Source organism: Sminthopsis crassicaudata, chromosome 1 (genome assembly GCF_048593235.1).
Source record: "Sminthopsis crassicaudata isolate SCR6 chromosome 1, ASM4859323v1, whole genome shotgun sequence".
Classification (NCBI taxonomy): domain Eukaryota; kingdom Metazoa; phylum Chordata; class Mammalia; order Dasyuromorphia; family Dasyuridae; genus Sminthopsis; species Sminthopsis crassicaudata.
The window spans coordinates 255,389,693-255,405,785 of record NC_133617.1 but is presented as its reverse complement, the minus strand read 5'-3'; the positions used below and the strand labels follow the sequence as shown (position 1 = coordinate 255,405,785).

Genomic DNA, 16,093 nt, shown 5'->3' with positions numbered 1-16,093 from the left:
CTGATAAAGGCCTCATCTCCAAAATATACAGAGAATTGACTTTAATTTATAAGAAATCAAGCCATTCTCCAATTGATAAATGGTCAAAGGATATGAACAGACAATTTTCAGATGATGAAATTAAAACTATTTCCACTCATATGAAAGAGTGTTCCAAATCACTATTGATCAGAGAAATGCAAATTAAGACAACTCTGAGGTATCATTACACACCTGTCAGATTGGCTAAGATGACAGGAACAAATAACGATGAATGTTGGAGGGGCTGTGGGAAAACTGGGACACCGATGCATTGTTGGTGGAGTTGTGAAAGAATCCAACCATTCTGGAGAGCAATCTGGAATTATGCCCAAAAAGTTATCAAAATGTGCATACCCTTTGACCCAGCCATACTACTACTGGGCTTATACCCCAAGGAACTACTAGAGAAGGGAAAGGGTCCTGTATGTGCCAAAATGTTTGTGGCAGCCCTTTTCATAGTGGCTAGAAGCTGGAAGATGAATGGATGTCCATCAATTGGAGAATGGTTGGGTAAACTATGGTATATGAATGTTATGGAATATTATTGTTCTATAAGAAATGACCAACAGGAGAAATACAGAGAGGCTTGGAGAGACTTACATCAACTGATGCTGAGTGAAACGAGCAGAACCAGAAGATCATTATACACTTCAACAATGATACTGTACGAGGATGTATGCTGATGGAAGTGGATTTCTTCAACATAGAGAAGAGCTAATCCAATTCCAATTGATTAATGATGGACAGAAACAGCTACATCCAGAAAAGGAACACTGGGAAATGAGTGTAAACTGTTATTTTTACCTTCTGAATCCAATTCTTCCTGTGCAACAAAAAAATTCGGTTCTACACACATATATTGTATCTAAATTATACTGTAATATATTTAACATATATAGGACTGCTTGCCATCTGGGGGAGGGGGTTGGGGGAGGAATGGAAAAAATCTGAATAGAAGTAAATGCAAGGGATAATGTTGTAAAAAATTACCCATGCATATGTACTGTCAAAAAATGTTATAATTATAAAATTAAAAAAAAAAAAAAAAAAAAAAGAATATTATCAGGGCTTACAAAGTAGGATAGTTTAATAAACTCATAGATTAAAAAAAAAAAAAAGTCTTAAGCAATGATCATTAAAAAAAAAAAAAAAACCCTTTGTATTCACAATGTATTCACAATGAGATATAATTTCCTACAATTTTAATGAAAATAAATTATTATTGTACTTCACATTTCTCAGGTATGACAATCAGTAGAGAATTTCTGTCTCTGATGCTATTTATACATATTGGAAATAGAAATGAGTAATTAACAAGCCATTCATCCTTTCATTCAACAAATCCTTACATGAATGTCTTAGATTTTTCAGGCAATAGCATAGTCAGTATGAATAGCTCTGCTATTTAAAAGCTGGTCACCTTCGGGCAAATCATGTCATATCTTGGACTCAGTGTTATTATCTATAAATGGAAAAGTTTGGGGTAGATGATTTCTAACTTCCCTGAGAACCTAAAGATGTGAGCCTTGTTCCTGTGCACACTTACTTCCTTGCATGAACAGGCAATGTTTTAAAGAATACTTCCCAATAAATAACTAGATTAAAAAAAAAGAAAAGAAAAAGAGGGGCAGATAGTTGGTGCAGTGGATCGAGCACCAGCCCTGAAGTCAGGAAGACCTGGGTTCAAATCTGGCCTCAGACACTCAACACTTCCTAGCTCTTTGACCCTTGGCAAGTCACTTAACCCCAATTGACTCAGGAAAAAGAAGAAGAAAGAAGAAGAAAGAAGAAAGAAGAAAGAAGAAAGAAGAAAGAAGAAAGAAGAAAGGAGGAGAAGGAGAAGGAGAAGGAGAAGGAGAAGGAAGAAGGAAAAGAAAAAAAAAAAGAAAAAAAGTCATGTTCCTAGTCATTGATGATTCTCCTCATACCTATTACATGGACAGGTAACAAAAAAGGAACATGACACATGTTGGTGGGACTATTATCTTCCCCTTACCATACCTACTGAAACAGATGCTTCATCACTTGTAACTTGTGTCTTTGTCTACTTGCACCATGCCACAAACTATGATAGAAAATTTATTACATTGTTTCCAAGTATTTTAATATAATTTGATATTATTATTCAGATGTTTTTGTTTATATATATATATATATATATATATATATAATATATATTTAGCTGAAAAAAATAGTAAGCTCAAATGAGTGACTTTATAGTTCTAAAATGAATTGTGAGAGATTTATAAATAAACTTATCCTGCTCATAAAAAGACAATTCAGCTTTCAGATACATTTCAGTCAAGATATATCTGTCACTACCAGCGGATGTTCATTAGTGAACCAATACTGTGTGGGCAGAACAGACTTGAAACACAGACAGCCCCCAGCAGTCCAGAAGCAAATGAAGTATTCTGTACAAGCTTCATAGAGTTCATGCCAGTCCTGCTGATTTTCCAGGTTTGCTTGGCTCTCACTAAGTTAATTGATTAATGCTTTGAGACTGATTTTTTCTCATTACTTTTTACCCGTGTTCCCTTCACCTGCTGTTATGGTTTGATTCCTGTCAAAAGGCTAGGAATTAGACCTCTCTGGGCTTATACTCTCCTATCAACCCATATCCCACAGCAGCAATCTGTATTTAACTGGCCTCTACATCCCTTCTAAAACAAAAATTATACCCTATAAAGTTTCTGTGATAGATTTTCTATTTGCCAGGGTCCCCCAATATCTCTGCAGAATGGATTAAGCTAGTAACAGATGAAGCCCTGAGTTAATCACAGGGAACCAATCTACTACTAGAGGCTCTCCATTTGGTCATGACTGGATAAAAAGGATTCATTGACTGAAAATGCTGGTCCATTGCACTTATATGTATCAACATGCTGCCTCCAGTAAAATGTCCATTATTAAAGCTAGAATAATCAGTGTAACATCAAGTATTGCAGGGTAATTACTATCACATTTGTTGTCTGTGCATTTTAGGTGATTTGGTAGCAACTTGTAGACTTAAGAATCTTGTTAATCAAAACAACAAAGACTCATTTTCTCTTCACTTACTAAATTGATAGTATGTTTGGCTAGTTTTCATCTAGTTAAATAATAGTTCACATTTCTAAAACCATTTTTAAAAATATGATGTCCTCACAAAACTCCTGCTATCACCCATTACATAAATAAGGAAATTGGCTTAAAGAGAATTAGAATCACAAAATTTCAGTCAGAAAGAATCTCAAAAGCTATCTAATACAATTTCTAGATGAAAAACTATTCCTTCTGTCAATTAATAGTTAAAACAGCTTCTATTTATATAGAGCTTCATGGTCTGCAAAAATATTGTATATATTTACAGACCATCCCCTGAATCTTAGTGGAGTTTTAACTTCAATTGCTTAAAATTACACTAAAATTTTTAGGACACCCTATATTATATTGTTTGAAGCTCATAACATTACTTTGAGTTAAAATGCTATTCTTATTTATATTTTGTAAATGAGGATATTGGAACTGAGAGAGGTGATTTTTCAGAATCACAAAGATAATTAGCATCTTCTATAGGATTTGTTTAATAATCTTTTAAATTTATTGTACAAAGTAAACATTTCCATTACATAGTACAATAACAAGATGAGGAAAATTAAAAATTCATTTATTGCAATATTTGATCTCAAGTATACCTGCCTTCAAGCATACTAGCATATTCTCTGTCATACCCAACCAACAAACAATAAACATGTAATTAATGTGAACGATGTGTCAGTAATTGTTCCAAAGGCTGGAGGATACAAATGATATTAAAAACAAACAAACAACAACAACAACAACAACAAAAAAAAAAAAAACTAGCTTTCACTATCTAGGGATTTGTAATATACTCTACACTCTTATCCAACATGTTTTTAACCTTAACTTGAAAATTTCGAATGATGGCAATCCCAGTAGCTCCCAAAATATGTCATTCAATTTTTGGAAAACTAATTGCTAGGAAGGTTTTTTTCTTCTTTTTTCCCTCTCAGAAAAGCCTAACCCTGTCCTTTTGTAGACAGAATCATAGTATTCTATGTGAATGAGATGACAATTTCCAGAGGCATAATCTGCTGTCTGACAGAGCTGCTCCAGGTTCCACTTTTTGTTGATTCAGTGGAATAGGCCCTATACAACCTATCTTTTATGGGATTTTCTCAAGTCGTTTTTGCTCTTTTATTTTTATTGTCTACATTCCTTTTCTGGCAATTTCCTGTCTGTGGAAGAAATATGGAAAGATTGGTTAAGCTTTCTGCTTACTTCTATCCTACTTGACACGCTTCCCAAATTGTCTGCCATGTCTGCAATTTTTCTTGCCATTTTTAAATTTTTTTAATTTTTTTAAATTTTTTATTCATTTTTACAAATTATCCCCTCCCTCCTTCCACTCCCTCCCTCTATGACAGGTAATCCCATACATTTTACATGTGTTACAATATAACCTAGATACAATATATGTGTGTAAATACCATTTTCTTGTTGCACATTATTAGCTTCCGAAGGTATAAGTAACCTGAGTAGATAAACAGTAGTGCTAACAATTTACATTCACTTCCCAGTGTTCCTTCTCTGGGTGTAGTTATTTCTGTCCATCATTGATCAACTGGAAGTGAGTTGGATCTTCTTTATGTTGAAGATATCCACTTCCATCAGAATACATCTTCATACAGCATTGAAGTGTACAGCGACCTTCTGGTTCTGTTCTTTTCACTCAGCATCAGTTGATGTAAGTCTCTCCAAGCCTCTCTGTATTCCTCCTGCTGGTCATTTCTTACAGAGCAATAATATTCCATAACCTTGATATACCATAATTTACCCAACCATTCTCCAACTGATGGACTTCCAGTTTCTAGCTACAACAAAAAGAGCTGCCACAAACATTTTGGCACATACAGGTCCCTTTCCACTCTTTAGTATTTCTTTGGGATATAAGCCCAGTAGTAGTACTGCTGGGTCAAAGGGTATGCACAGTTTGATAACTTTTTGGGCATAGTTCCAAATTGCTCTCCAGAATGGCTGGATTCTTTCACAACTCCACCAGCAATGTATTAGTGTCCCAGTTTTCCCACATCCCCTCCAACATTCATCATTATTTGTTCCTGTCATCTTAGCCAATCTGACAGGTGTGTAGTGGTATCTCAGAGTTGTCTTAATTTGCATTTCTCTGATCAGTAGTGATTTGGAACACTCTTTCATATGAGTGGATATAGTTTCAATTTCATCATCTGAGAATTGTCCTTTCATATCCCTTGACCATTTATCAATTGGAGAATGGTTTGGTTTCTTATAAATTAGGGTCAGTTCTCTATATATTTTGGAAATGAGACCTTTGTCAGAACCTTTACTTTTAAAAATATTTTCCCAATTTGTTACTTCCCTTCTAATCTTGTTTGCATTAGTATTGTTTGTACAGAAACTTTTTAGTTTGATGTAATAAAAACCTTCTATTTTGTGATCAATAATGATCTCTAGTTCTCCTCTGGTCATAAATTCCTTCCTCCTCCACAGGTCTGAGAGGTAGACTATTCTCTGTTCCTCTAATGTATTTATTATCTCATTCTTTATGCCTAAATCATGGACCCATTTTGATCTTATCTTGGTATATGGTGTTAAGTGTGGATCCATATCTAATTTCTGCCATACTAATTTCCAGTTTTCCCAACAGTTTTTTCCAAATAATGAATTTTTGTCCCTAATGCTAGTATCTTTGGGTTTGTCAAAGATTAGATTGCTATAGATGTACCCTTTTTTGTCCTTTGTATCTAATCTGTTCCACTGATCTACTGGTCTATTTCTTAGCCAGTACCAAATGGTTTTGGTGACTGCTGCTATATAATATAGCTTTAGATCAGGTACACTTAGACCACCTTCCTCTGACTTTTTTTTCATTAGTTCTTTTGCAATTCTCCACCTTTTATTCTTCCATATGAATTTTGTTGTTATTTTTTCTAGGTCATTAAAATAGTTTCTTGGGAGTCTGATTGGTATAGCACTAAATAAATAGATTAGTTTGGGGAGTATTGTCATCTTTATTATATTCGCTCGGCCTATCCAAGAGCACTGAATGTCTTTCCAATTATTTAAATCTGACTTTATTTTTGTGGCAAGTGTTTTGTAATTTTTCTCATATAATTCCTGACTATTCTTTGGTAGATGGATTCCCAAATACTTTATACTCTCAACATTTGTTTGGAATGGAATTTCTCTTTGTATCTCTTGCTGTTGCATTTTATTGGTAATATATAAAAATGCTGAGGATTTATGTGGATTTATTTTGTATCCTGCCACTTTGCTGAAATTCTGAATTATTTCTAATAGCTTTTTAGCACAGTCTTTGGGGTTCTCTAAGTATACCATCATGTCATCTGCAAAGAGTGATAGTTTGATTTCCTCATTTCCTACTCTAATTCCTTGAATCTCTTTCTCGGCTCTTATTGCCGAGGCTAGCGTTTCTAGTACTATATTGAATAGTAATGGTGATAGTGGGCAACCTTGTTTCACTCCTGATCTTACTGGGAAAGGTTGCAGTTTATTTCTATTGCATATTATGCTTACTGAAGGTCTTAAATATATGCTCTTGATTATTCTAAGGAATAATCCATTTATTCCTATACTCTCAAGAGTTTTTAGTAGGAATTGATGTTGGATTTTGTCAAATGCTTTTTCTGCATCTATTGAGATGATCATATGGTTTTTATTAATTTGATTATTAATATGGTCAATTATACTAATAGTTTTCCTAATATTAAACCAGCCCTGCATTCCTGGTATGAATCCTACTTGATCATAGTGTATTATCCTGGGGATGATTTTCTGAAGTCTTTTTGCTAATATCTTATTTAAGATTTTAGCATCAATATTCATTAAGGAAATTGGTCTATAATTTTCTTTCTCAGTTTTCGATCGACCTGGTTTAGGTATCAGTACCATGTCTGTGTCATAAAAGGAGTTTGGTCGGACTCCTTCATCCCCTATTTTTTCAAATAGTTTATATAGCATTGGGGCTAATTGTTCTTTAAATGTTTGGTAGAATTCACATGTAAATCCATCTGGTCCTGGGGATTTTTTCCTGGGGAGTTGATTAATAGCTTGTTCTATTTCTTTTTCTGAAATGGGACTATTTAAGCAATTTATTTCTTCCTCTGTTAATCTAGGAAGCCTATATTTTTGGAAGAAGCCATCCATTTCACTTAAGTTATCAAATTTATTGGCATAAAGTTGGGCAAAGTAACTCCTTATTATTTCTCTAATTTCCTCTTCATTGGTGGAAAGATTCCCCTTTTCATTTGTAAGACTAACAGTTTGATTTTCCTCTTTCTTTTTTCTGATCAGATTTACCAAAGGTTTATCTATTTTATTGGCTTTTTCATAAAACCAACTCTTGGTTTTATTTATTAATTCAATATATATATATATATATATTTTACTTTCAATATTATTGATTTCTTCTTTTAATTTTTGTATTTCAAGTTTAATTTTTGGTTGGGGGGTTTCTTGCCATTTTTAAGGTGTTGTCTAATACTTTAATGGTATACCTAGGTGGCACAGTGGAGTAAGTTTTTGGTCTGAAATGTAGGGAGATTCATCTTTGTAAGGTCAAATTTGGACTCTGACCCTTACTGTGTGACCCTGAACAAATTACTCAACCATATTTGCCTCAATCTCCTTATCTGTAAAATGAGCAGAAGAGAGAAATGACAAACTACTCTAGTATCTTTGCTAAGAGAATTCCAAATGGAGTAAAAATAGTTTTACTCTAGTAAATAACTAAATAATAACAACCACAATATAAGAATTACATATGAAACTAGTCCAAGCTTCCTCATATAATAGTTTTATAAGCTCACATTAACCAGCAATGAGTCATGGAAAACACCATATTTGATACCCATCTTAATTACATAGTTCTTATACAAATACATTAGTAGACATAGAGCATCACTGGGTTTCATTACTTAAACAGTAATGAAGAGGAACTTTGAAAAAAATGGTATCTTAATGACGAAATTATTCATAACTTCCATCAAATTGACTGAAATGTCAGGGCAGTGTCAGAAGAGGCAGATTTTTTGATCATCAAAACAACATAAAGCACATCTTGAGCAAATGGATCTGACTTGAGGAAGTGGAAGAAGTACTGATATTAGAAACATAGTTGACTGTGCTTGACTAGTCTATGTACCATAGTGTGCAAGTCATTTCTCTTAGCTTCCTTGTGAGATAGTGAGTTCAAGCACATTGGATGTCTCATATATGACACCTTAACAGAAATTCTGTTGACAGGTTATGTAAGTAAAAGTTGGAGTAGATGGTCCCAGAGGTCCATCTTGACTGTAGCATCCTTTGATTCTGTTTAATTAGGTGATTGTTATGTCCATCCCAGCTTAAAATTTTGAAATTCTGTGTTGCTGCACATCATTCTGATTATAAATTATAATTGTTCAATTATCAGCAGAAGAGGGTTCTTTTTTATCATGTGCACAATGTCAATAGCTGAATCATAATGGTTATAGCAGAAACTTTGCACATTCTCCCATGCACCTCTATGAATACAGGCCTAGCTATTTGCTTAACCAAAATTTGTTTGATCATTTTGGGTGAAAAGACAGTGTCTTCTTGGTATACCAATATGCAGGTTTTGAAGACAGCTGAGGATGTATACTTTGAAAAGAAGAAGTAATTTTTGGAATCTACCTTTAAATGTCAATTTATGTCAAATGGGATAAATTTAAGTTTACTTTTCTATGAGATGAAAGGGAAAGTAAAACCCCAAGGTATTGGAGGGAAATGTTTGTACTAACAAGTACAAGTACAATACAATACAAATATAATAATGTTTTATTCTTACCTATGTAAAAGCTAATGGATGCTAGTATTAAATGGAATTAGGACACTAGCCACTGATAAGTAGCCTTGGGAGAGAAATCTATCCAGTGAATACTTAAGTTAAAGGTAGTACAATAATATCTATAAAGCCCTCAGCTAAGGTTATATGTATTTATAAAGTACTACTACATGTTTAAGTACTAAACTATGAATAAAAATAACAGCAAAAAGTAAGATAACCTTTTCCTTCAAGGATATTTATATTCTAATAGTAGAAGTCAATATACAAAAGATCATCCCAAAGACCCTTTGGAAAGATAGACCTAGATTCATTCTTAAATAGTAGGTCATAGCATACTTGCTATGGAGAAAGGTGGCTGTAGGTTGGATGTATTTTGTGTGTGTGTGTGTGTGTGTGTGTGTGTGTGTGTGTGTGTGTATTTGCATTCTGGACTAATGATAAATTGCCTCTCAGGAAAGAGAATATTCTATAGTGGATAAGGAATCCTGCTCACACTCAGAAAATTTTTGGTTCAAGCCTTATACTTCACATATGTTTGTTTAATGATTTAGCTCTCTAGGTAATTCTGCTAATCTGTAAGGTTCAGAAAATGAATTGATTTGCATTGGTAGAGTTTTCTCATTGGGAATTCTTCTCCCAAAAACATCACAGGAACAATCTAATCTAGTAAACATGTAATTGTGTTAAACTCTTGAGTTTAAAAAACAAAACAAAACAAAATCAGATTTTACTCTGAATAAGCTATAATCTAAAGGGGCACACAACCACAAAAGATGACAGAGAAGTAGTGGGGAGGTGAGAGGAGGGAGGATTTAACAAGAGATACTATTATCCATTGAGTTTAGAACAATAAAAGTAGCTAGATGGTAAAATGAATAGAATTCCAAGTCTGAAGTCTTCTTCCTTAATTCAAATATGTACTAAGCTACATACACTTAGTGGCTGTATGACCTTAGGCAAGTCACTTAACCCTGTCTGTCTCAAGTTTCTTTTTGTATAAAATGAACTGTAGAACAAAAAAATGAGAAGCCATTCTAATACCTTTGCAAAGAAAACCCAAAAGGGGTCACAAAGAGTCAGATTCAACAACAGGACAGTAGATGCAAAGTGATATGATATAAAGGCTTAGTTTATCTAAAGGAAGATACTGGAAAACATTTGATACTTTGCCCTCCAGACCTCCCAAGAAAGGGGAGAGAAAGCCGAGCCAGGTGTAGTTAGTCCAGGTTTGAGTTAGCTGTTTGGTGATGCGATTAAAGATGATAAATTTATGCTGAGAATAACATCTTGTTTCATAGAGTTGAGACTAGCCAGGGCAATAGGTTCAAGATAGAGTGAAAATAAATTTTCAGCAGGACAAAATTGCAGCCTGACTTTATTGCCATTAAGAAACATTCAGTATCTTTTCCTCTTCAAATATTTCAAGTTTAATTTATTTGTCCTTTCTTCATTAGGTTGTAAGTGTTTTGCTATCAGAGGTGTGGCATAACTTTTTTTTTTTTTTTTTTTTTTTTTTAGTGCCTCTCACAGTATCTGGGACATAAGAAGCAATTTGTCATTCTTGTGACTAAGCCTTCGTAAAATAAATTACTTTCACAAACTTTTTAGAAAATGTCTATTGCAAGATTTCATAAATATAAGTGATATGTGCAGAGTTAGTTAATCTGATTAAAACCATAAATATGGTTTTTTAATCCTCCAAATCTAAGCATTATTCTTACCTTTTCTATTGTCAGATAACAGTAGCATACAACATTGGTATTTTTATTTTTATAAGTGTCTTTGGCCTGATGTAAGTGTGCAAATATAAGCACAAGATTTGAAATTCTGGATTTATATTGTCATTTCTTTCTAATTAAAAGGATTTTGCAGTACTATGTGAATTATGACAATCTCTATAGATTTCATCAGTACCAGATGTTCTACCAGATGAGAGTGGTTATATAGCACAAAATATTTCATATTCTGGGATGGCAATAATCCCACATGAGTGACATATCACCTTTAGCTTCAAGAACATAGTAAGGCCATAGAAGTTAAACTGAGAGGACTAAGTATTATACTAAAGTTCATAGTAATGAATAATTCTAGGAATGCCAGATGTTTATCTTTGCAGAGTAGTGAAGCATTGTCTGAATATCATGGCACACCAATTGATTTTAGACCCTCAGAGAACTATTTTTTGTCATTATTTTTAAGCTTGCTGAAACCCAGTTGTCAATTTCACCTATCATATTTTTTATGTAGATTGCATGCCAACTTCTTACCATACCATCATCAATTCAGGTCAAGAATCTGTCATATATACCACTATAGTTTATCATAAGCTGCTATCATTTTAATGAAACATATTCTGCTATCTCTGTCCCTTTTAGCTAAATTTATTGAAAAAGAGAGATTTTTTTTATAGATTAAACAGTTTCAAAGTGTGGTAGCTCTTTTAGTGGATTTAGAGTTGATATCTTGCCATCACTGTACTCTGACAGCTGGGACTCATAAAGACATGTTGATCAGAACAAAGGAAGGTCCTGAGGGAATATGGTACTAAATGGTTCATTTTAAATAGATACAATAAAGCAAAGTAAGTACAGCTAGTTGGCAAAATGGAAAGAGTACTAGGCCTAAGTCAGGAAAACTGATTCAAAGCTAGCCTCAGACATTTACTAGCAGTGTGACTTTGGGCAAATTACTTAACCCTATTTGCTTCATTTTTCTTATTTGTGAAATGAACTGGAAAAGGAAATGGCAAATCACTTCAGTATCTTTCTTTGCAAATGAAATTCCGAATGGGTTTATGAAGAGTTGTACATTTCTGGAAAGACTGAAGAATCACAAGAGTATCAGATTCTCAGCAATCACTTCCTTAAGCAAGTATTTGATTATAAGAACATCAAAGACACCAAAATATGGAGACTGTTGAAATGAGGAATCAAGAATGCCAATTTTTGCCTCCTTGATAGCTATATTGGAAATTATTTAAAAGTAGCTAATTAACATTAGTATTATAAAAAAAGAGAGTCTGGATGAATCTTGGTGCTGAACTTGATTCTAACTTCTATTTCTTTGACTATCTGATTATCACATAACTTTGGTAATATCTTTCAGTTTTGAAGTTCAAAGAAAGTCATTGGCTTCATATTTGGAAGTGGAGACATTCTTAGTATGGAGTGGAGACATCCAGTACTCTTTTGCAAAATTAGTAGTATATAGCTATGTGAGGACTCTACAAAATGATCTACGATCTCAAGTATATAATATACATGGCTTTATACATATACACACAAATATACATTTACACATATTTGCATATATGCACATAATATATAATGTATGTATATATGTGTGCATAATACACATATGCATACACACATATTTTATGTATATATGTGTAAATGTGTATATATATATATGTATGTATATATATATATATATACATATATATAAAATATTCTCAGGTTGTAGTCATCATTATATAGTAGCTTTAGAAAAAAAAACAGTCTCTGACTTTCAACACTTTAAAACTGAAAGGATTCCCTGAAGAATCAGGATAGTAAATATCAAATTTCAAAGTCATCATTTTGTTGGGAAATTTCAAAAAATAATAGAATGATGTGGGCCTTTATTATACCTCCCTTATTCATAGTTTCAATGGCAGGCAATAGAAATAACAAAATACTATGTCTTGGTGTGCTGGCATGGTCAGGACCTCTCTGGCCACCCACATCTATTTAGTAATCTCTGGGATCTGATACTATCAAATGATTTTAGAGAGAGCAAAGAACAGAGTATAAAGCTCTTGATATAAACAGTTGAGATAGCTTTTCCTCTAGCTGTCTTTTCTCTGATCCTCTCCTCTATATGACAGGCAAAGAATATGTCTGCTGTGCAGTGGTGAATGAGATTTCAGCCCTACTCCCAATGTTATCATTGTTCAAAGCAAAAGGAGAAAGTGCAATATATTGAGCTATTGATTTGATGCTTTACAAATATAACAGGTTGAATTCTTTGTCATGGCTTTTGATCTGTTTCCTCTGTCATTTTGAGCTCTCCTCATTTTTTTTTCAATCTCCCTTAATACTTAGGAAATATCTGCACACTGCTGTCTAAAAAATATTGTCTTCACTGACAAGACCCACAAATAAACAAAGATTTTTTTTTTTTTTTTTTTTTTTTTTTAGTGCTGGACCTGCCAGAGTGCATGCATTCTAGATACAAGCTAAAATAATGTTGACTTAGATCAATCATACAAGTGCAAAATATCGGTGTTACTTCCTGAGAATACAAAATAAATTTTCCATTATTCTGTCACTAACAAGGTGAAGGAAGAGTAGCCTTATGGGATTTCCCTAATCAGCTTTGACAACTGGAGCACTTGATTCAGGATGATTTAAACTGTTTGTGACAAAAAAAGATAGTTAACAGTCTGTGAAATGTCCATTATCCTTAGTTGGAAGAATCTTCCTGATTTAACACCTTGCCTTGGTCCCATGGGCATTGGAGAGCAGAGAAACACTAGTTCACAACAACCAACAAAGAGTAATCAATCTGAGCTAAAACTGTTAATGTTTTATAAATGTGTTCTGAATACCCCAAATGAGCAGGTTAATCAAGCAGGTTAAAAAGATAAAATAAGTCACTCAATGTCCCTTCTTTAATAATGTTCTCAAAGTAGATAGAACATCTGTTGTGTAACTAGACTCTAGGGTGGTACCCCATAGATTTTTAATAATTATAGTCCATTTAAAATGACATTGCAGACTCTTCTCTCTTGGAGGGGAAGGATCATATGTTCTGAGTAAGGGGTAGATAAGGGGTGGAGTTAAACTTTGGATTTGTAGGAATTCCCCATCCTTAATTGCAAAGCAAGGATGTTACTTTGGACTATAATTTCCATAAAACTTAGCTACTTCATCCTGGAGCTACATTCAGAAAAATAAATCATTTTATGCTATATTGGATTAAATTTGGCACAAGCATATCATCATACTTTAAAAATGAAAAATATAGGCTTAACAAGAGAACTTATGCTGAGCGGTCAATTATTTTTTTGTCAATACAATTTAATTTGACCTAAATTAATTAAAACTTTGGTTCAAGGAAAAATTAAGGATTGAGATAAAAATCACATTCCTGTCAATAGGATAAAAAAAAACCCACTAGAACTTTGGCATTATTCTATCAAAGATACTCATGCAGCTATTCACATATGATACACTTGGGAAAATCATTCACACAAGGTTCAATAACAGGCCATATTATCAGTCTCATGCTTCACTGAAAATGAGTGAAGTAAATTGTATAAATACTGATCCCAAAAGTAAAATGTGATGGCAATAAAATACCAATATCAGGGCAGAGTAACCCATACATTGTTCATGCAAGTCCCATGGGAAGTGGAAGGAGAGCTGGGCCTGTCATCTGAATATTTTTTGGTGACTTGGATGAATGAAAGCCAGTCTATGTAATAAAAATAAAAGACAACAGAACATCAGATTATACAACAGCCCTTTGTGTTTGGTTCTAGGTCAATAAAGGGCATTGTATCAAAAGAAGAGTTCTTTCTATTGGATTTAACAAAAGGTACATGTAGGCAGTGCTATTATGTTGTTCTTGCAGGTAAGAACATATTGAGCAAGTTCTCTGAATAGAATAATTTTTATAAAAAAAGAAAACGTTAACAGAAGAAAAAAAACTACTTACACCAGAATAGAAAGGCTCGCCAGACACACATATCACATCCTGCTCCTGGATCATCAAAATATCTTTGGCTAGGTGCAGTCGCACTTTGAAAGGCTCCTGATTACCATCCTGCAGCAAACAAATTCCTGTCTTTGTCTTTAGTAGAAAAAAAGAAAGAAAAAAAAAAAAGGAAAGAAAGAAAGGGGAGGAGAGAAAGTATGCTTAGTTTCCAGATTGTTATTTCAACAGCTAAATTACATTAAAATATCATGAATAGATTGCATTTATGAACAGGCAAAATATCCCATTGAATCTAGGATCAAAGCATTAACAATGCTGCGTTTGCATAGAAAAAAAAAAACTATTTAAATTTAAACAAAGCTCTAAGGAAATGAAATGTGTGTATCAGAAAATGAACCCAAAATTCTTTTTGTAAATTTTGTCTCGAGTTTTCCTAAATAAAAGGAATTATAAACTCAGTTTTGAATGGTTTTTAATTGCATGGTGACAATATAGAATATGAATTTGTCTTTCTTAATATTACTTTTGTCCTTCAGTAGTTACCCTTTAACACAACTGCATGCTATAGTATGAACTATAATATGAAGTTGACTTGTCATGGATCTGGCTGTGTGTATTTTGTCTCCATAGGCAGGAACACATATGTTCTGGCCCCTTCCGAAAGGGCATAAACAATCTGTGTAGAAATCAATCTGTTAATTCATGCTTTTTAGGAAGGGGCCAGAGCATAAGTATATCTCTCCATCAAGCCAAAGTATTTAGATCCAACTCTATGGGAAGAATTTCAATCCATCACAGCCACTACCACAATTATTAACACTATCACTCACCCTCCACAAAAAAAAAAAAAGAGAGAGAGAGAGAGAGAGAGAGAGAGAGAGAGAGAGAGAGAGAGAGAGATTAAAAAGGACTGAACAAATTGGTTCTGTAGAGAGGAAGGACAAAATAGGGGAACAAATTATTTGGAGCATTTTAATTACCTACTCTGATTCTTTATTATGTTGTAGAGATGATCCCAAATTTTCAAGGTTAGTGCCAAAGGATTAAAATACTATTGAGATGGAAGAACATTTCCAATGGGGTCATAGCACATGACTAGCTTCCAAAGAGCAGCCTTTCTAGGATGCAAACTCATGTTCAGAAAGTTTCCCACTAAGTGATGAACATTTTCAAGTATCTTATGTCATTCAAAGCAATAATTAAGGCATAAAGGAATTCTAACCTGTTTCAGTGCTAGAGGAAATAAATGTACTGATGAAACCACAAATACTTGAAGTTGAAAAATAAAGCAATTAACTAATTGTTTCTTTTGATTTTGGGGGCATATTCTAAATCTTTGATGTTAACCTAGTTACATAGAATACAAAAATAAAGCCAGAACAAATGGTTCACTCAAACTCTCTCATTCTAAGTTGTCTTTATAATAATTAAACCTGATAATAAACACACAAAATAAAACATGGGATTTATTTCATAAAGGGGTTCAGGAATTGGGGAGGG

General features: G+C 33.5%; 1 protein-coding gene across 1 annotated transcript in view; it reads right to left on the bottom strand.

Annotated features, from left to right (window-relative positions):
* The window catches only part of SNTG1 (syntrophin gamma 1), an 813,750-nt gene that overhangs the window by 529,203 nt on the left and 268,454 nt on the right, over nt 1-16,093 (bottom strand). The window contains 1 exon segment of the mRNA XM_074278136.1: nt 14,594-14,728. Coding sequence (XP_074134237.1) covers nt 14,594-14,728 — 135 coding nt within the window.